The sequence below is a fragment of the Rhodamnia argentea genome, chromosome 2, assembly GCF_020921035.1.
Source record: "Rhodamnia argentea isolate NSW1041297 chromosome 2, ASM2092103v1, whole genome shotgun sequence".
Lineage (NCBI taxonomy): Eukaryota > Viridiplantae > Streptophyta > Magnoliopsida > Myrtales > Myrtaceae > Rhodamnia > Rhodamnia argentea.
This window is the reverse complement of record NC_063151.1, coordinates 6,384,754-6,405,941: the sequence shown is the minus strand read 5'-3', so window position 1 is coordinate 6,405,941 and position 21,188 is coordinate 6,384,754. Positions and strand designations below refer to the sequence as shown.

The 21,188-nt window shown below is 40.4% G+C and overlaps 1 protein-coding gene and 1 long non-coding RNA gene across 4 annotated transcripts; one reads left to right on the top strand and one right to left on the bottom strand.

The window, feature by feature from the left end:
• Positions 1 to 4,869: 4,869 nt before the first annotated feature.
• Positions 4,870 to 6,167, bottom strand: LOC115726259. Its single transcript, XR_004013518.2, has 3 exons — positions 6,009 to 6,167; positions 5,687 to 5,734; positions 4,870 to 5,124 (listed from the first exon to the last, which is right to left on the bottom strand). It is a non-coding gene; the product is annotated as an uncharacterized LOC115726259 (long non-coding RNA).
• Positions 6,168 to 11,012: 4,845 nt separating this feature from the next.
• Positions 11,013 to 18,103, top strand: LOC115726275 (probable ubiquitin-conjugating enzyme E2 25). 3 transcript variants are annotated; one of them, XM_048274149.1, is made up of 8 exons: positions 11,013 to 11,358; positions 11,498 to 11,597; positions 13,310 to 13,447; positions 14,104 to 15,114; positions 15,200 to 15,263; positions 15,649 to 15,788; positions 15,871 to 16,185; positions 17,617 to 18,103. In XM_048274149.1, exons 1-8 carry the CDS (start codon positions 11,315 to 11,317, stop codon positions 17,905 to 17,907), a joined length of 2,103 nt encoding a protein of 700 aa, XP_048130106.1. In that variant the 5' UTR covers positions 11,013 to 11,314; the 3' UTR covers positions 17,908 to 18,103. The 3 variants fall into 3 exon arrangements, with proteins under 3 accessions (XP_048130106.1, XP_030511927.1, XP_030511928.1); XM_030656067.2 differs by having other exon boundaries at positions 14,035 to 15,114; XM_030656068.2 differs by lacking the exons at positions 11,013 to 11,358; positions 11,498 to 11,597 and having other exon boundaries at positions 13,310 to 13,460; positions 14,035 to 15,114.
• Positions 18,104 to 21,188: the final 3,085 nt, after the last annotated feature.

Sequence of the window (21,188 nt, the reverse complement as noted above, 5' to 3'; positions counted from 1 at the left end):
AAAGATATTTTACGAAGGGAAACTTACAAATACAACCTCTCTCCGTATTGAATATCCTCTTCCCTTTTAGAAATTTACAATTACCATCTTCACTTTTGGTATTGGATTTCTCAAATCGCATCTAAAGATCATTCATAAAATAACGGGTTGTCGTCCTTCATTTCAACGTACCTCATCCTTATCGTTATATTTCACTTTATTAATGCAGGTTTCGAGCCTGCATGATGGTAAATAGGTCTTTTTAGGTTGGGGGAGGTTCAAAGTGCCGGGTTTGAAATGTAAAGAGAGTACTTGATACAAGGGATGGAGGCATTGGAGGTCCTCATAATAGTGCAAACAATTCAATCATATCCCTTAAAAGAACATATTTATAAGAGCGTATGCGAATGCACAAGATCAATATATAACACAAACTATTCAATCACACCAATTGTTCAATCACATACCTTAAACGAACATATTTATAAGAGTGTATGCAGATGCACAAGATCAATATACTTACTGATCTCGTGGTCATCTTGAAGCATTGGCTGCTACACCCACATAATACTGATTTTTTTTTTTTTTAAATTTCAACTGTAGGAGCAAGCTAAAAATTGGGTTTGGGTTGGCTATCATGTCCATGAATTTGGATCCCAGATTTCTAGCAATTCATCTCAACTTTAACTCTTAATGGGCCAAAACTTCATGTCGTCCAATCACTTTTTTGGGCCTAAGGTTTGTCTTTAAGCTGGACAAATGGGCTTGAGTCACTCCAATGCCACCCCTCCAAATTTTGCATTGACCCAAAACCGAAAGATTTGCAAGAACCATTCCCACGTGCCAATACAAAAAAACGACGAGGGCTCTATCAAAACAATCCAAAACCCCAAATCACAATCACCGCATTCCCCTTCATATTCAAAGAAATTCTTCTTCCCCTTCCTAAACTGAAGATAGATTGATGCTCCGAGGCCTATTCAAGATTCTCTGCTAAAGAAATCGTGATTCGAATGAGGGATAACATCTATTTAGAATCGCGAAACCTTTTGATCTTCTTTTAAAAAAATTGGATCAATAACTGATCGTCGGATCAGAAAAATAAAACGATCGAATCAAAATTGGCATCGATTCATTAGAAATCACGTCAATATTTCCTTGTAAGAATGTTTGGCTCGATGTGGATTTGGCCGACGAGGGAGATTTGAAGGGAAATTATGTGAGTGTTTCCTCCCCAGCTTCGTTTCGGATTTTTGAAAATAGGGATCAAATCCCTTTTCCGGAGAAAAAACCGAGGGATACTTCGGGAAAAAAAAGATTTGTTTTTTTTCCCAGAAGCGAAAAGTTTTATCCGATTCATAGTATTCTGCGAAAACCTCGGCGGGTCCCATCACAGTCCTTTCTTTCGAGTGGGATCGGTCAACTTTCTCTTTTCTTTTTTTCAACATTCGATCAGCCGGCGCCGGGGCCCACCTTCAGTTGCAATTACGTCCGTCGATGCGATTTGCGTGAGAGAGGATGCCGAGCGCATCCGACGGTCGGCAAAGCGAGATACACATCGCCTTTTTATTTTCCACAGAGAAAAAACAAGTGGAAAATCGGCATATATTTATATATCATAGGATTATCACAATCTTGGTTGCCAAGTCTGAGGCGCGCTCCACTGCATTCACACGCAGCTGAGCGTAATTGGTAAAACGTGAAAAGATTTAGGACTTAATTAACACGATTAAAAAATTTATAGTTGAATTGACAAAAGTGAAATAACTTTGACATTTTTTGGACAATTTTTCTCTATTAGAAAAATTCACACATTGCAAAATCATTGTTAAAGTATACCGACGATGACTGGTCGCCTACATGATCTCAACGCTTCAATACTCCATTGATGAATACTGTTTTATCTATTGAACAGATCGAAAAGGTCCGAACCCCACCCATAAACTTCATGTCTCTCATAAAATATGAAAGTTCAATTTTTTTCGATTCGGTTGTTGATAATCTATCCTAAATTGGCAAATTCTTTTTAATTTCTCAGCAGCTTCCCTTGTCTTGTGCCATCGTTGCTTTCTTTATTAAGCCAAGGTTTTTATCCTTAGCTCTTACTTTATTAGTCTGGCATGACATGATGCAGCAGCCCTGAACTTCCTTAGCAGGACAAGCAAAGAAGTGACCGGGTAAAGAAAGGCATTTTCCTTCTGAACTTCCTTAGCAGGACAAGCAAAGAAGTTCTTCTGAACTTCCTTAGCAGGACAAGCAAAGAAGTGACCGGGTAAAGAAAGGCATTTTCCTTTTTTGCGCGGGGGAGGCATCAAGAAGGAAAAAGCAATCTCCTTGTCATCGAGAAGGAATTTGTATTTTTCTTAATGCTTAAGCTTTTGTTGCTCATCCTCTAGAAAAGAGAATTCAGGGTCCGGTTAGGAAGGCAATGCATTAGGATATAATCATCTGGGTAATCTCTCTCTCTCTCTCTCTCTCTCATAATCATCATGAGTTTAGAACGACTTGCCACTTGGAGTCTGAATTTCAAAAGAAAGTTTGATCATTCGTTGCTCTCTCCTCTTAAAGATTCGGTTTTGAGGTGATGATCATGGTCCGTATCTAAGGTCGTTGTGTCAGCTCTTGTATGTGGAGTCGTCCATCTGTTTTCATGAAATTTATGGGATTTTGTTCACCTGTATGTCATTGTAGGTTGTTGACCGATGCTCGCAAGCTCGATGTTCATATGATGTTTGTTTTTTGTTTGAGCTTCTTATTCTTGTTACAGGAACATTGGCCGTGTGGAGAATTGAGGCAGTGAACGGCTGGTGCTTAAATTCTGGACTGAAAGTTGGGATCTTTATGGCCTTTCTTGTTTTGGATGAATAGGGTTTATGTGGTTTGTTGGTTTCTCCTGCCACTTTCATTAGTTTGTGTTGGTGTCTGAGGAGATACGGGGTTGTTCGTGAATCGTGACTTGGGAGTGCTTATCCAGTGATGGGTTCTTCTGGGTTTTTCTTGATCTGTACACTCCATTCTCTGGTAGCCATAGCTTGTGGAGGCCTTATGATGTTCTACTCCTCTGAGGTTTCAGCAAAGAAGCTTCAAGGATCTACGCCCCATGATCAACTCTTAATCAGAACCTCCTATTCCTTTTCGGGTTTGCTGCTTGTGGCTGTCGGCTTCCTGCTAATCATGGTGGGATTTGTTAAGGACAGAGTGTTCCAGAGTACAATCTGAATCATCTAGCATCCTCGTACTTAGTAAAGAGGGAAGAAGGCTAAGAAGGAAAAAAAGACTGATCCATTTAATATATCCATCCGAGGATGCAGTCATCCACTTTCTTTTTGCTATATCCTGACTACTACAAGAAGTCCTAAGCCTGAATTCACCTTGGATGATCATTAAGTTCCATTTACCTCGATTATGCAATCTTTCATCAGCTGTTCTATTAGCAGTAAGTTTTGAATGGTTTCTAGGGGTAGAAGATGTTAATTCTGATGCTAACAGTTGCTCAGCAACAAATTTTTTCCCGAGTACTATAATCTCTTTTATGGGGCAAAACATATCGTATTAGGAAAGTTCGCTTAAATAATCCTAATCTCTTGAGGACAAGCGTACCCCTTTCTTAAGTCAGTGGTTTCAATTTCTGATATATCCTGCTCTTTGTGTGGAATTGTAAACTAGTAGCTAGTATAGCCAGCACATATTTTACTTTCTTTTCGTTATTCACATTGAAATCTACGTATGGTTTCCATCATTGCTTTTCGGTTTCTCAAGTTCAATGATGGATGCAGTTCCCTTATGGAGTATTTCGTCCGCCTCAGCCTTGCGGGGTCAAAACATGACCAAGTTTCAGCAGCCACGAGCATCTAGTGAAGAAAGAGATATTCTGATCTTGTCCCGGCACTTAAAAAGCTACGAGACAAATGTAATTTGCAGCACGGTGAAGAAGACGCAGAAAGTATTTGAGTCTCATCTCAAATGCTTTCAAATGGAGGGCTTTCATGTCTTAAAGCAGCTAAGCTGAAGCCGAATGGAATGAGCTGATATTATTTAAAATATATTGATGGAGTGCAAATGCATTTTATATGCAGGTTTGAGCATTTGTTAGTTTGATAGGATATCATTTTGTCAGTATGAGTTTCCTAATGGAATGATACAGTTGATTGCCTGATCACGAACTTCAGATCCAGACTATTTTCTTTCATGTATCAATTTGCGTTCTGCTTTTTCCATGAGAACTATTGCTTTGCTTTTGATTATTATCCTTTTTTCTTGTTGCGGATTCAGTTATCATGGCTGGCTTCACATGTTCCCACGAATTTTGTGGGTGGATTTACTTGTAATGCGAGATGAGGCATCATTAAACGGGACATTAATACCTGTTTCACCTTCCATCGCAATCGACGAGATTTTGATTGGCTAATAATAACAATGTGTCCTCTCTGTCTTTCTTATTGACATGTCTGACCTGTTTAACCTGTAATGAGGATATGCTAACAAATATCTCTTTCCTTTTCTTTCTTTTGTTTCTTTTTCCTCTCTTTGTCCTTCTCTTAATTGAATTCTAGCTTGTGTAGCCACAAAATATTTAGTTGTTTTGCAGATTATTCAACTGTCTTTATGCGGCCGTGAAAAGCTTAAGATGAAGCATCCAAAATTTTCAAAACTATCATCTATTGCTCCTGATTCTTGCTCATCGATCACTGGCATCTCATGCTTTGATAATAATATTTGACAGTATGATCTAGATGATTTTATCTTCTTTCTGTGAAATTCCTTTAAGGTTTTGAATTTTAGCACCCTTCACATCACCGTAGATGCTCACTCATCATGCAGGCATAAATATTGCATTAACAAATCGAGAGGTCATCATACTGAATAATCAATTAATGGCAGAACTCGAGCTTATACTAAATATTAGTTCATTGAGCCATAAAGATGGGATACACGACATTATAAGTGAAGCATCTGCACCATGATGCTGATGCCACTGAAGCAGCCAAAGGACAGTACAAGACAATATTGAAATCACACCCCAGCAACATTATTACCTATTAGTAACTTCCACAGATGCAATTAATGCAGGCGCAGCTGGTGCTGCACTTGCACTGGCCTTCATGCTCAGCTGCTGGAGCATCCACGAAAACAGTCTCTACATAGCTGCATCAGTAAGGAAACCATCAAAAACTGAACACAACTGAAGACCTATCTCGATACTTCATGGGGTGAAGAGGAAAGTCATCATTTGCAGGGCACTTATACCATGTAACAAATTGGCTTTCGGGAGGAAATTGAAAAAAGTTTGAATCCTTTCTTTGGCATCAAGTCTGAAATCTCAGGTTTTCTTTGTCAGATCTGAGTAGAAGCAGATGTTTCACATGAATCATTGTCTTGCTCGGATTGAGTTCCGGTGTCATTCATATTGCTCCTTTATTGTTACTGTGTTTTACAAGGGTTCGTTCTCATAATTATGGGTCTCCATCCACAAAAGTGCCAGATACATCTTACCTACTCCTCGATAAGATTGATTTGTCAATTTGGGGGTTAGAAATCATGAATTCAATCCGTTTCCGTATTGGATGACTCCTCGTGTCCTCCATAAGAGCAAGTTCTTACTGGCTAGGAATTTCAACGAGGACTTGTGCAACTTAGTCCAGGTATTGGAGATTGCATTTCTAATAACCCCTTATAAACTTTTTACTCCGCAAAACGGAACAGTTACCTCTTCTCAGTCTCCACGAAATCAGCAGCATAGCTACTTCCCTTCTTCCTGTAATCAAGAAGCACAATGTTTTTATTGCAAGTGGAAACACAAAAGATATGTAAATACCATTAACATGCCTCCTATTTCCACCTTAATAACCAATTCTATACTGCTGAAACACAAAGTACAGATATTTGGAAGCAGAACCATGTGCATCACAGCCTCAGACAAAAACACGTTTCATTTGTTTCATGGATTGTCAAAGCCGAGTGCACCACGTTCGCTATATGATGAGTAGGCCTACTGATTTCAGTTTTTTGAGAGTATAGTGAACACTTACGTGCACTGGCTCTTGTCAGCGCAGTCGCAGTTGCCGCACTTGTCCGACATGGTGATCGAGTTTGAACACGAGATGAGCCTGGAGACTTGTATGTGAAGGTTTCTGTTTTGCTATGTGACTTGCTATATCTCCAACCTCTGCTATGCCTCGGTATTTATAGATGAGACGTCAAGGGGCCCCGGTGGAGGTTCATGTCGATGCGGGGCCACGGGAATGGCCGGTGTGGGACCCAAACTAGGCATGAGAGCAGCACACGCCATTGCAGATCCATCCAAAGGAATCTTAATAATGGAGGGCTTGGCCTCATTTCCTCCTCTCATGTCCACTTCAGAATTCTTTAGGGGATGAGAGATCAGACATGGACTGTTGCTCTTCTCTTATTTTTAAGGATATCGTTTTTTTTTTTTTTTTTGGCTACACTCTGTCAAAAGCAGCAAACAGCCAGCTTGATTTTGTCATGGTCTGGATTTTTCCATGGAAGAAGAAGACTCATTCCCTGTCCACACACTGTAGAACCATCGTGAATATGGGTCGACTTGGATCGATATTGTATTACGTAGCTTCGTAGAACAAGATCATCCTAACAGGCTAAACCCATTGTGTGAATGGGTGGTACTTGTTAGAGTAATTAAATATTAAATCACGCATTTTTTTAACATTTTAAACTTTTAAAGCAGTTGGTCGTGGTCCCACAAAAATCTTTCATGCTATAAGAATAGGAGGTCCTAAGTTCAAATTTTTCCAGACTTCTATTTACCTCCTCAATAAAATATTTTCATAAAAATCTATAAGCTTAGTCTTTTAGACCAGTTAGTCCTGGTCTGAGTCCCACAAAAATCTTTTTGAGTGCTGCCGCATGAAAAGAAAGATGCTTTACGTAGGACTTGTACTGCGCACATCAGTCACAGGTCCCACAAAAATCTTTTTCAGTGCTGCCGCCTGAAAAGAAAGATGCTTTACGGAGGACTTGTACTGGGTACATCAGTCACAGAACAAGTTATTCTGCATGTCAATGACCTCGAAAGTTCGCCGACCCTTGGATAGTTCACAGTGCCATGAAATATCATTGTCTTCGTATGCACGAGCCATTCGAAAGGTGAAAAGTGTTTTTTCTCAACGTCTTTGTCCTTTTGAACTGAAGCCTAAATCAAACACCACAGATTCCATGGGTTCCAGATGCCATACTGCTGGTGTTTACCTACATAAAGCATAAATTTCTAGTTGAGTTCTGTTCCATCCATCCATCCGTGGCTTCGATACTATTACTTTTGCTCTTCTACGACATGAAAAGATGTCCGAGTGGACAACCAATGGAATCTGAGACAGATGTTGTGTATACAGATGACTATGTCTCGATCCCTTTCTTTCTAAGGAAAACCTCCGTTTTCTGCCAAGAAAGCATAGATAATCCCAGGCATTTGAGCATCTTCCACTCTTATCTTCGTGCCCCCATCTTTGAACTATACTATCTTTTCGTATTGCTGCGTTTCGAGAACACCCCACTTAGACATCGGCCCCGAAAATGCTCGACCGGTCGGTGAATGCCCCTGCAAAATCATTGCTGCAGTAGAGTTTAACCACCAAGAATTCCCTCAATCAGATAGATTGAACAGTTCAAAACGTACCCTTGAGATTTACTGGAAATAGAAGGTGGTCTGACCCTGAGGGATCTCTTTCTTCCTCCATGAAAGCTCTGCCCGAAATGGGAAAAGCTTTATTTTCGATGGCGATTGGTTCTAAAAAGCAATGGAGGCAAAGCTTTTCTTTTCTCGTGATGTGATTCATTTGCCAATAGAGACCACAGGCTGGAGACTAAGCATGGCAATTTAGGACTAGTGGGATCAATAAGTACAGATAAGATCTCCCAAGTCCAGTGGTTTGAACAATGTCTTCCTTTTCTCTGGTCTTCATCACTCTCGCGCAGTGAGTGAAATATGAACATGCTGGTGCAACAGAGAAAGATCGAGGGAGATTCCCTTCTAGTACTGTTCCTCATAATTTCATTATGTCGCTCACACTCCAATTATATACTTGTATTTGAATACAAACATATTTTACGAAGGGAAACTTACGAATGCAACCTCTCTCCGTATTGAATATCCTCTTCCCTTTTAGAAATTTACAATTACAACATATTCACTTTTGGTATTGGAGTTTTCAAATCGCATCTCACGGTCATCCATAAAATAACAGGTTGTCGTCCTTCTTTTCAACATGCCACATCCTTATCATTATATTTCACTTTATTAATGCAGGTTTCAAGCCTGCATGATGGTAAATAGGTCTTTTTAGGTTGGGGTAGGTTCAACATGTCATGTTTGCAATGTAAAGAGAGTACTTGATACAAGGCTTTTTTTGGACAGAATAGACAAACCCCTTTTTTTCTTTGGATATATTCAAGATGGATCAATGGACCGATTGATTGGCTGAGATGTGATACTCACTAATCGACCATTCGCGTAATAAGTTTTTGATATTTAGAAACTGCTATTAGTAGGGGAAAACAATTTTTAATTGTTGGTACCAAGAATAAAGCAGCTGATTCAGAAGAGCGGGCTACAATAAGGGCTTGGTGTCAAGTGGAGGAATACCACAAAGAGAAAGTGTACCTACTAAAAAAGCAGTTAATTTAATTAGGTAATAAAATATTATTGATAATAGCAAAAGTAATAGAATTGAATTGTTCCGTGGAGCTAATGTCCAAAATAGGGAAGAAAGAGATGTTTCCACAACTCTACCACTCAATTAATTATGTTCCACGGTCCTATCACAAGCTTAGTTTGCATAAAAGAACCGCTCCACCGAAATAATAGTATATTATTATTATTTCATTTTAATCATCGAGATTGAAGGAGTCAATTCAATATTTTTCTTTTTCATTTCCATTCAAAGTGACGGGAAAGAACTCGTTTTGTTTTAAAAAGGCCGTTCACTATCTATATATCGAAAACTAAAAAAGAACCAACAGTTCATTATCTAATGGATTTTTCCGTTCACTAAATAGTTATGACTTCAATTCAAGGATAAGATGGAGGCATTGGACATCCTTGTAATAATGCAAACTGTTCAATCATGTCCCTTAAAAGAACATATTTATAAGAGGGTATGCAAATGCACAAGATCAATATATAACACAAACTGTTCAATCACGCCAACCGTTCAATCACGCACATATTTATAAGAGTGTATGCAGATGCACAAGATCAATATACTTACTGATCTCGTGGTCATCTTGAAGTATTGGCTGCTACACCCATATAATACTGAATTTTTTTTCTTTCTAAATTTCAACTGTAGGAGCAAATCTAAAAATTGGGTTTGGGTTGGCTATCATGTCCATGAATCTGGATCCCAGATTTCTAACAATTCATCTCAACTTTAACTCTTAATGGGCCAAAACTTCATGTCGTCCAATCACTTTTTTGGGCCTAAGGTTTGTCTTTCAGCTGGAAAAATGGGCTTGGAGTCACTCCAATGTCAGCCCTCTAAATTTTGCATTGACCCAAAACCGAAAAGTTTGCAAGAACCATTCCCACGTGCCAATACGAAAAAACGACGGGGGCTCTATCAAAACAATCCAAAAACCCCAAATCACAATCACCGCATTCCCCTTCATATTCAGAGAAATCCTTCTTCCCCTTCCTAGACTGAAGACAGTTTGATGCTCCCAGACGTATTCAAGATTCTCGCGATTTGAACGAGGGATTGACATCTATTTAGAATCGTAAAACTTTTTAATCTCCTTTCGAGGGGGTTGGATCAATATCCGATCGTCGGATCGGAAAAATAAACAGGATCGAATCGATCCTTTAGAAATCACGCCAACATTTCCTTGTGAGATTGTTTGGCTCAACGCGAATTTGGTCGAGGAGGGAGATTTGAAGGGAAATCATGCGAGTGTTTCCTCCCCAGCTTCGTTTCGGATTTTTGAAAATCGGGATCAAACCCCTTTTCTGGAGAAAAAACCGGGGGATACTTCGGAAAAAAAAAGATTTGTGTTTTTTTCCCAGAAGGGAAAAGCTTCATAGTATTCTGCGAAAACCTCGGCGGGTCCCACCACAGTCCTTTCCTTCGCGTGGGGAAAAAAAAAAAAATTCGGTCAATTTTCTTTTTCCTTTTTTTCAACGTTCGATCAGCCCGCGCCGGGGCCCACCTTCAGTTGCAATTGCGTCCGTCGATGCGATTTGCGTGAGCGAGGGTGCCGAGCGCATCCGACGGTCGGCAAAGCGAGATACACATCGCCTTTTATTTTCCGCAGAGAAAAAAATAAGCGGAAAATGGGTGTATATTCATATGACATAGGATTATCACAAAGCTTGGCTGCCAAGCCTGGGGCGCGCTCCACTGCATTCACCCACAGCAGAGCGCAACTGCAACCCACCCAACGCACGGTTCCTTTCTTTAATTATCTTTTAATTTTTTCGAGGGACAAAATATCGAAAGAGAATTTTTAATGGAAAAAAGAAAAAAAATTTTGAGTTATTTTTTTTATTTTCTCCTGATTTTATATGAGTAATCATATCTTAAACACTAAATTATAAAAAAAATTCTTATAATTAGAACATTCGTGTGTCCCCACAGTTTTGCTTCCTCGAGAAATTTTATAGACAATCACGTTATTGTAAGAAAAAAAAAAAAAAAAAAAAATAAAAAAAATGTTTCTGCAATAAGATATCCTTTCCAATAAATCCACGTGGCTTTCTGACCATAAAAAAAAATCCACGTGCCTTTAAGGAAAAGGAAAAGGAAAAGGAAAAGGAAACGCTAGTACAGGAAAAGATCACCTCATCCCATCAAAATTTTGACGAAAACCCGCACAACTTTACCGAATTTGTCAACAGCGAGGTGCGTCCGAGTCCGCCAAATCGACGGCTCGGGCGGGACTCCATGTACTCCGATCGACCGCTCCAGGAGGGGTCACTCGCGTAGGCGCGACCGCAGGCGATCGGGGCCCTACAAAACCAGGAAGCAGAGCGAAATACAGATTGGGGGAGAGAGGCGCAGTGGGTTTCAGCAAAAATTGGGAGTCTCTCTCTCTACTCGGGGAGTCTTTCTTCTCTCTTTGATCTCTCTTCTCTTCTCTCCTCTCCTCTCCTCTCCGAAAACCCAAACGACCCGAACACGCGCGAAGCCGAAAAGCCTCTCACCCTCTCTCTCTCTCTCTCTCTCTCTCTAGACTCTGGAACGGAATTATTCCCCGAATCAAATTTCCTTGAAGACGCTTCGTGGGCGAGCCGAGCCTCCCCTCTCCCTCCGCGGCGCCGCCCCCTCTCCGCCCAGTCGGGCCGCCGATCGCCGAGCCGTTCATGCAGCCGCCGCCGCTTGATGCCCTCATTCCCCACAATTCCAAGTCTCTCTCTTTCTCTCTGCGCTAATCTAACACCCGCACGCCAGCAAGCGCGCGCACACACCCACAGACACTCTCGCTCGCTTCAGTGTCTGATCAATTTCGTCTGTCTCTGTCTCTCTCTCTGTGTCTGCCCGAACAGGAAGCGAGCGTTCTCGAGGCCAGGTGCGTTCATGGACTCCGACGTCGTCGAAATCGCGCCTCCCGTTCGTCGCTCCTCCAAGGAGCCTAAGCAAAAAGAGGTTTGATTCAAATTGAGAAAAAAGTCTTTTCCTTTTCGTCCTTTAGAGTGTGAATTTGCTTCGATCAGCGGGATTATTCACTTGATCGTCGTTCTTTTACTCGATTTTGGTCGCTTCTAACACTCCGAGAGTGTTGTGTGACCTGTATCGAGCGGGCTGGGGTCGCAACCATAGAGTGGAACCTCGTTTTTCCCCTCTAGCTTGTTTTCCAGCTGCTGGACGAACTAGATGCTGTAAAATGATCGAAATTTGCGTCAATCTGTGTTTCTTTTATGCCTGGTTGATTGAAATATGGGTCTGGTAATTTTGGGTTTTCTCACTGGAAGATATCAGTCATCACCTTGGAAAGAGGAGATTCATAAAATGCTGTTAAAAAGTAAAGAAGAGTGTGAATTCACATTAATCATCGAGATTGACTCGATTGTCTATTTCGATGCCGTTTGTTTTGGCTTCGGTTGCTGTGGAGTCTTATATTATCGGTATTGAGTGGTTCATTGGATAAACCTTGTTTTCTCTTCAGTTTCTTGGTTTGTGGTCTAAGCATATATTGGACATTGTTTGAAATTTGCGTTCATCTTTGTTCCTTGTTCCGTATATGTCCTGTTCAGTAAAATTTGAGTTAGCAATATTTTGAGGGATACTAGATGTTAATTTTCGGTCTTCCAACGTAGAATGGATGTTAGGTGGAGATTATGTTGTAGGGTCTAAACTTTGAAACCGCCCTTCTCAGTATTCGCCTTTGTTGTGGAACTTGATGTAATGGGTCCAATCAAATGCTAGATTTCAGTACTGGGAAAGTTTTCGGTGTGAATCACTTTGTGGTGACCAGATTATTGTCCAGATCAGATAAACAGGGACGTGGAATTGTCGAGCCCGTCAAGAACTCTTCAAGAAAACTTCTATTGAGCTTTTCCTGCTTCAGATTTTTATGGGAAATAACTCTGGCTATTATTTTATCTGCTGGACTATTTGAAGTTCGTTTTCCTTTGATCATGTGATTTCCTTTGTACTTACGCCTATTCTTGAAATTGGATTGAGATGTTGAATATCTTTGAGTACCAAGGTCTTACACTTAGCCTGGGAATGGGGAGGGTTAATCAAATTGTCGATTAATATCTGTGGGTCAATATAAGCAGCATGTCGGTGAATGCATAGACCTAAATACTTGTTATTTAAGTTTCCATCGAAACGAATTGTTTATCCTTTTAAACCAAAGTGAGGTTTAGTGTGACTTCTAGGCAAAGGGAACATTTTTTTCTTATGTTTTCTAACATAAAGCCAAACGCAGGAAGCATCATCTTTCCAACATGCGACACTCCCATGGCACTATTGATATATACATTTGTAAGAAAGCTGTGAAGCTTGTCAGAAAGGAATTACAACCAAGATTTTGTCATTTAATGATGTGCATTAGGCTCTAGCTCCTGTAACATGGCTGCCTCATTTTATCGAAGTATTAAAGTGCTTCACCTTAAATCCTTTATGTCAATGAAGTTGCATCTATCCAGTTATCTTTCTATATTGAAGCTGCTCGAAGAAACTTACTAGGGGTACTTGGTCACTCTTTTTAAAACAACATTAAGTTGCTTGTCTTTCTAGTAACATAGTATTTATGGCAGCTTTTTATGGCAGCTTTTTTTTTTGTACTGCTATTTTATGCTGCTCTTATCTTTAAGTATGGACATATTACACTTGCATAAACCGCTGTGCAGGTCGTTTTCCATGAAGTAATTGATATTGACAATGATGATGATTGTGCTGATCTTATGGTCATTGATAAAAAAGTTGATGCGATGAGGAAAGGCAAAGCAGTGATCGATGTTGATGATTACTGCAATGGTCAAATAGGGGTACGTGATTCTTGTCATTTAGTTTCTTACTCTTTCTATAGCATATGAAATTGTTTTCTTTCTGCCTCTGTCAAATTGCAGTTTGGGTTATTGAACTGTTCAGTTCTCACTTGGATTGATTGCTGAATTTTAATTTGATCCTATTAGTCCACGGACTTCATATTTCATTTCTATACCAAATGGACAAAGGTTTGGACCAAATCTTCCCTAAATCTGGTTGTTAATCAGACTTGATCTCCTTTGACAGTACCCCAACACCGATCTACAGTTGGCAGGTGGATTTGGGTGGCTGTGACTTACTTTTTGTTCTTAGGGCTTAAGTTTGCCTCATCAACACATGAATGCCTTGTTCAGTCCAAGATTATGCCTTGTGTTCGTCATTTGAAACTCAGTAAAGCTGGATGCAATGATTAGAATGAAATAATGAACTTGAGTGATATTCTCAGAATATCTTAAAGCTTAGTGATTGGGGGATCCTAAGTGATAATTTTATTTAGTCAATTGTGAAATTGACCCTTCCGAAAGCTCGATGTCTGTAAAAATTCTTTGGCTTATGTCTCTGTTTCATTTAATATTTGATTCAACAGGATGATGGTGTCAATGGTAGTGCTGATGGATCAATTAACGGGGGCATTCCACTTGACGGTTTAGCACAGGATTCACATGCCTTTGTACATCTGGATGGCCAAATTTATGATCCATCTCCTTATGACGAAGACTACATGGACATTTTTGAAGATGTACTGGATGTTGATCAATACGATACACTACAAGCTCATTTTGATAACATGGATATACCTCCAGGTGTGGAAGCACCTATACCTTGGTTGTCGGATCTCCCCAAGTATAAAAATGAGGCTGGTGGTGGAAGTAGTGCGAATGGTTCAAGCTCTCTGATAAATACTGAGGCCTCATTGAACCTCCAGGAGATGGAGCATACTGGCTTGACGGAGCCTGTGCAAACTCAGGCGAACCATACTTCAGTTAGTAGCCATGGTCTGTCAGGCCTCGTCGATGCAGCAAGTCATCCTACTTTGATGGATACATCAACCCCTTATTTATTCACACAGGCTGGCCAAAGTAAAAAGAATCGTGCTTCTTCACAACGTAGTGGCAATTCCAAGAGCTTTGCATTTGGATTGGAATCGTTTAAGCCTCGGCGCTTTTTTGAGCCTTTTCGAAATAAGAAGACACCAGATGCATCCGGCAGTTCTTCTAAACCCAGTGCTGTAAATAAATTTGATCTTATAAAGCCTCCTCCTGGAGTTGAGGCTCCTCTATGGGGCGAAGTTATCAACAACAGTGGAAACAATCCCGGTGGTGGCTTTTCTTTTGGCCCTGCATTTCCAGTTCAAGCAGGCACGCACACCCCTACTCCTGGATCAGAAGCATTTAGCTCATGGGTGTTGGGCCATCCTAAGAATATCAAGGGTCAATCGTATAAACATCATTCTGCTTATTCTAGTTATGTGTCACCTTTGCATCCCACTGTACATATTCTTCCGGCGGAAGAGGAAGACGGCAAGTGGCCTGATAATTTGACAGAAGTTCAAGGTAATGGTGTTGAAGAGGATGTTATGAGAAAGTTCAAGCTTTTTAAACAATTCGACACTGTTCAAGATTTTTCTGATCATCATTATAAAAGTGATAGTTGTGGAGCAAAGCAAGTGAGTACTCTAAAAAATATTTTCAGTACCTCTTTTGATGAAATTTTGTAAGTCATACAGTTCTCTAACTCCATCAGCCTCACAGCCTTCGAAGAACTGGGCGAAGAGAATACAGGAGGAGTGGAAGATTCTTGAGAAGGATTTGCCAGGTTTGGGTTTGTGCCTCTCACTGTTGTGATTGCCTCTTTCTTGGGATCTTTGTGGTTAGTTGTCCCTTTGAGGGTGAAGACTCTCTAAAATAAATATCCTCAATGTTCTTGATGCTCATATTATTTTCATGATTGAGCATAATATCGATTAGCATCTTCTATATTTACTTTTGGCAAAGGCCAAGCCTATGGTAAAAATGTAAGTTGTAAGTTGGGGAACTGATATACCTGAATAGTTTTAACAAAGTTCTCTGTGTGACTTATCAAACAAAGGAAAAAAGAATGAAGGTGGGTAAACTATATGGGACTTATTGGCTTTTAGCTGCCTTAGCAGCAGTGGAGGCCATGTTCTGACTCTTTTCCTTGCATGTTATTACCTTCACAGATACCATTTTTGTAAGGGTTTATGAAACACGAATGGATCTCTTGAGGGCTGTCATCATTGGAGCTGAAGGCACCCCTTACCATGACGGTCTTTTCTTCTTTGATGTTTCCTTTCCTTCCGGTTATCCTAATGTACCTCCAGTATGTGTTTGAATGAATCGTTATATATTTATGCAATTGTTTCGTGTGTACTGTGCACTGATTCTAAGGATCTCAATTTCAGAAAGTTTACTATCATTCTGGTGGGCTTCGCATCAATCCAAATCTGTATAACTGCGGCAAGGTGTGCCTCAGCCTCCTGGGCACTTGGTCTGGTCATCACAAGAATGAGAGGTGGCTTCCTGGCGTTTCTACCGCACTGCAAGTTCTGGTATCCATACAGGGGCTTATATTAAACTCAAAACCCTATTTTAATGAGCCTGGATATGAGAGGACAATGAACACAGATCAGGGAGAAACGACATCCATGAGATATAATGAAGATACATTCATCCTTTCCCTGAGAACAATGACCTATACATTGAAGAAACCTCCTAAGGTAATACTTGTTTATTTGCATATTCCGCAGATTTGTGTTTGACTACAGGGCCCAAATATGGTACTTGTTTACTTCTATCATTGTGGATTTCCAAATATGATGTTGGGAGTTGCCAAAGTTTCATGATAATATTTCTGTAACACGGTGTTTGTTTAAATTGCTTGACTTCTAGGTCTATGAAATTCCAAGTTGTATATGGTGAGGAAGTCTGCATGTGAGTCCTCGAGTTTATTTGGCACCATACTGTTTTTGGTGTGCTTTTCTAATGAAATGATCTTGCGTTAGACCTTTGATGTGCGAAGGCATATCTGCCTGATAGCAGTAGTTACATTGTCTTTATTGTTTTTGTCACCATTAGAGGCTGAAGCCAGCGATTTTGCAGTGGCAAAGCCTTTGTTTTTTGGCCACCAACTTAATAAGACAGATGACATGGTAAGATTCCTGCATGTGTCTTCTTCAAATGAGAAAACATATAGATGGAAACAACTGGTTATAATTGCGTGGTTTTGTGGTTATGGACTGTTGGGAGTGATCCTCAACATCTGCGGTTTAGAAATCAGATTTCTTGATGAGTATGGGGAGTGGTTTTTTTTTTCTTTTTTCTTTTTTTCCTTTAAAGAAGAGCAATAGGTTAAAATGTTGTTGGACAAACCTTTAGGTGTATATTTGAATTTATCGAATACTACACCATATTTCTTCTCGTAGCAGACTAATTGAAGTGCCTTCAGCAATGTAGCATTCGTTCTTTTTTCAATCATGGTTAGGTGCTTGATGGTTTATTCAAGTTAGTTGGCATCTTTCATTTAGCAATATCGGGTTGTATACTAGTTTTCCCTTTCTTGGCTGCAAGGGGCATCTTGCTGTGGAGTCTTGTTTCTATTTTCTCGTAAGAAGTTTAATCTAGAGATGCAGCAGGTCTTGCTTTTTCTGAAATATCTCTTACTCTGGTGTTTTAACGAACTAATAAAAGGTCAAGTTGAAGATGACTGTGGAGTGATATTGGGGATGTTTGCTGGTTCTTTTTGCAGTTCTACAGCTATTGGTGTTAGTTTGCGATAAAGGCATTGGGTAATTCGGTTTCTAACTCCACTAACTTCCAAAGTAGGCAAGCTATTTATCTGGTCAAACAATCCTGGGAGTCCCTTCCCCAATTTCTTCTCTGAAGTCTACTAAATTTTGGAAGAAATTTTGGAGTTGGATAACCCTGAAATCTTTTGCATGTTTAAGTTCGTCTGATGTTATTTTGATGTTCTGCATTTATTCCCTGTTCCTTTTTCATATTTTTGCGTTGAAATGCAAAATCTTTAGCGATTCGTATTGAGTGGGTCTTTGGATTTTGTATTAGGATTCTAGACATTCTTTTGGCTAACGATGAGATGCATGCGACCCTCTTAAATCTAGCTGCATTATGATTCTCATTTCTGGCTGCAGCATTTCGAGGACCTTATTGTGGGTCATTTCTTCAAGTGCGCTCCAGACATTCTGATGGCTTGTAAAGCATACGTAGAAGGTGCTCAGGTTGGATGCCTCCTTAAAGGTGGTATACAAGATGTCGATGCAGATCATAGGAGCGGCTCCCGCACCACCTCCCGTGCCTTTAAGGAAACCGTGTCTTCGTATATTCGCATCCTGGTGAAAGATTTCAGTAGACTCGGGGTCAAGGACTTGGAGAAATTTATGCCTCCGGCTCCAGCTCCAGCTCCAGCTCCGGCGATGAAGTGAATATCCAAATAACTTCTTGATTGAGACCAACTTTTTTCGATAGCAACACAGATTAAGGTTCTTCTTGAATAGGGATCAGTAACCTGCTGGATGTTTTTTGCGGATGATTTTGGATAATGTACATAGGTGTAGATATGGACGAGTTATAGAATTCACCTTTGATGATAACATATATATAGAAGATGTTCTGTTCCGCCGTTGCTGGGATGCTGCTCATTAATCCTCCCTATCGCTTCTAAATTATTGTGCTGTTTGATAGCTTTGCCCAGCCCATGCTATTTCTTTCCCTGGACTGGGGTCGCGACTGCTATTAATCCTTTATGTTTCTGATGTTACTGTGGTATTAGCGGTAAAAGAGTTTGGACCTCTGAAGCACCGACACGTGAAAAAGGCAACCGCGTCAGTGTCGGACACGTATCGGAGAGGGACACGCATCCGACACGCTCGGGGACACGCGAGTCGGAGAGGAAGGAGGGCATGAAAAGTGCAAATCTAGAGCCATGAGACAGATGACGGAGAGAGCTGGCGATCGCAAGTCGGTGAGGAAGGAGTGCGGGGAAAGCGCGGATCTGGAGTAGAAGACAGAGTGCAGAGTTGTAGTAGGTAGAAGCAGAGGCAGCGACGAGTAGAAAGCGAGCTAGCGCCAGAGCGAGCAGAGAGCGAAGGCCGGAGGGGAGACGAGGCAGCTAAAATCACGGAGGTCGTCGTCGCCGTCGCTTGCTTCGCGAGACAGAGAGGAGGGGGGTGACGCAAGATGAGAGAGAGCGCTGGGAAGACACAGGATGAGATGAGAAGATGAGCGAGGAGAGAGAGTGTTAGCGTGGGAAACGAGGGGACGATCCTTTTCCAAAAGTAAAGAGAGAGTTGGGGGAGGGGGGACGATCTTTTTCCAAAAAGTAAAAGAGGACGATCTTTTTCCAAAATTTTTCCGAAAATGGGGAGTAAAAAGGGAGTAAAACTCTGAGTAAAAAGAGAGTGGGGAGGGGGGGGGGCGGCACAAAATCAGAGAGAGGAGAGAGATCGTTGGGACAACGCAAGATGAGAAGATGAAAGATGAGAGAGGCATTAGCGTGGGGAAGACGAAAGATGACAGGAGAGAGAGAGAGAGAGAGAGACAGAGAGTTCAGTCTGTGTCTCATCAAGACATTTCCGGGATCACCTTTCGGTCGAGTGATTCATTTTTCATTTTTCATTTTATCTTCTTCTTTTCCTTGGTTGGCTGAGCTTAAATTACGGGATGAATCACGATAGAAATTTAATTTTTTTTTTTTTATAAATTATCTATTTTTATAAAATGTCATAAAAACAATAAATTATCTTTGTATATATAAAAATATATATTTAATATACAACGTGTCCTAACGTGTCGGAAATTCCTATTTTTTGAAAATGACGTGTCGTATCGTGTCGTGTCGCATATCGCGTGTCCGTATCGATGCTACTTAGATTTGGACCGCATGAAATAAATCCTATCAAAATGTGACAGTTTGGTGTCTCTCAATTGTCGGTCACCCCGATCACTCAGGCGTTTTGTTTAGCATGCCAATTGGGATGTTTCATTGGATAAATCAACTCGAGGTGTTTTGTTCGGCATGCCATTTGATTATTGTACCCCCTCGTTGTTAAATTGATCGAGATGTTTTGGTATATCGGACTTCCTGCTCCCCTTTTTGTTGAAAATCAATTATGTGATTAGGAATGTTCATTTGCTTTCTTTGTACTTGTAGTTTATTGCCTTTGCAACTAGTTTCATCTCCAATACAGAATTCGGAGTTTAGGAAACTCCGATTTCTACATTTCATGTATCAGGTGTTAAGGTTTCTTCGGGGACGCGACTAATCTAACCGTGTTCCCTATGGACTCCTAGAGATGGGTAGCGTTTGCGAGACCATGCTTTTGGGGGCATGGTCTGGTTTTTAGAGAATTGGATTAATCTGTCTCGGCGAGATTAGCAGTTTCATTTCTGACTTTGCTGTCCTTATAATGTATCGGTATATGGAAATTAAAATGGGATTCTTCAGTTCCTAATGCCTGTAGCGGTGTCTCTCAAATTGAGAAGATAGAAAGGGCTCCACTCCGAAACGACTTGGAAAAAGTTGCTTTGAAATTTTGGCGTCCGTCTTGTCGTCTCGTTCGGTTCGGAGGAGAAAAATCCTCGTCTCCTTCGTTGACGTTGACTTGAAGCCGGACTTACTGAAGTCTTCGCACGCATCGTCAAGCACGTTAACTTCGTTGCCCCGTTCCTAGCACCTTCGTGACAAAAGGGACAACGACATTCTGTGTTTTGTCCAAGGGGCGGTGACTGGTTTACGCCGTCTATGATGCGTCGAGCTGTTCAGTCTACTCCTCGGGCCTTGTCCGAGCAATCCCCTTCGCTTTGCGTAGGCGAAGGGGCAAAAGACTCGGAAATCTCTTAACCACTACTTAATTGTACACGCGAAAAATTATCCAAAAAGCCTTAAAAATACTGTACTTCTAACAATTCAATTTTAAATTTTTTCACGTTTTGCCAATTTAGTTTATTCAGACCAATTTTGAGTAGAAATCGTTAACTTGGAAGTAGTCATTATATTTGGCACAATCGACGCTAACATGGATAACTTTTAATAATACATTAATACATTTTCGAATTTTTTACTATTTTATGACTTTTTTTTTCTTCTTTTTCACTTTTTCTTCAACGTGGCCGGTGAGGCCGAGCGATCCTCACTGGCCATAGCAAAATAAAGTGAGGAACCAAAGAATGTAAAAGAATAAAGAAAATAATTTTTTTTAATATTATTAAAAATTGTCCAAATTAACACCAACATCCACATCAACGATTTCCAAACAAGATTTACTGGATGGACTCGTTTGATAAAAATTTGAAATGTTTAGGATTAAATTGGCAAAATTTTAAAATTTAGCATTGAATTGATAAAAGTGCGGTAGGTTTAGAATTTTTTCGATAATTTTCGCATGTCTACGTGATGCAACATAGTTGTCTAATACCAACGAATGAACGGAATGTCTCTATTCATCTTGGTTTTTGAACGTGGTTACGACGAATTCAAAGTGGATGTTTAGATGATTGTTGGTTGAACGTGGTATAAATATCGTACGAATCATTATTTGCACGGAAGACGGGTTATCAAACAAAGGTAAACTCGGGGTGTACATTTGGACTTCATTGCATCCGAGGTTTTATGGGGTCTGGTCTGAAGGACTTCACTGTCCACGTTGAAAGATAAATGAAATAGGGAGAAACAAAAGATTGATCTAATGCTTATTTTAGTGAAAAA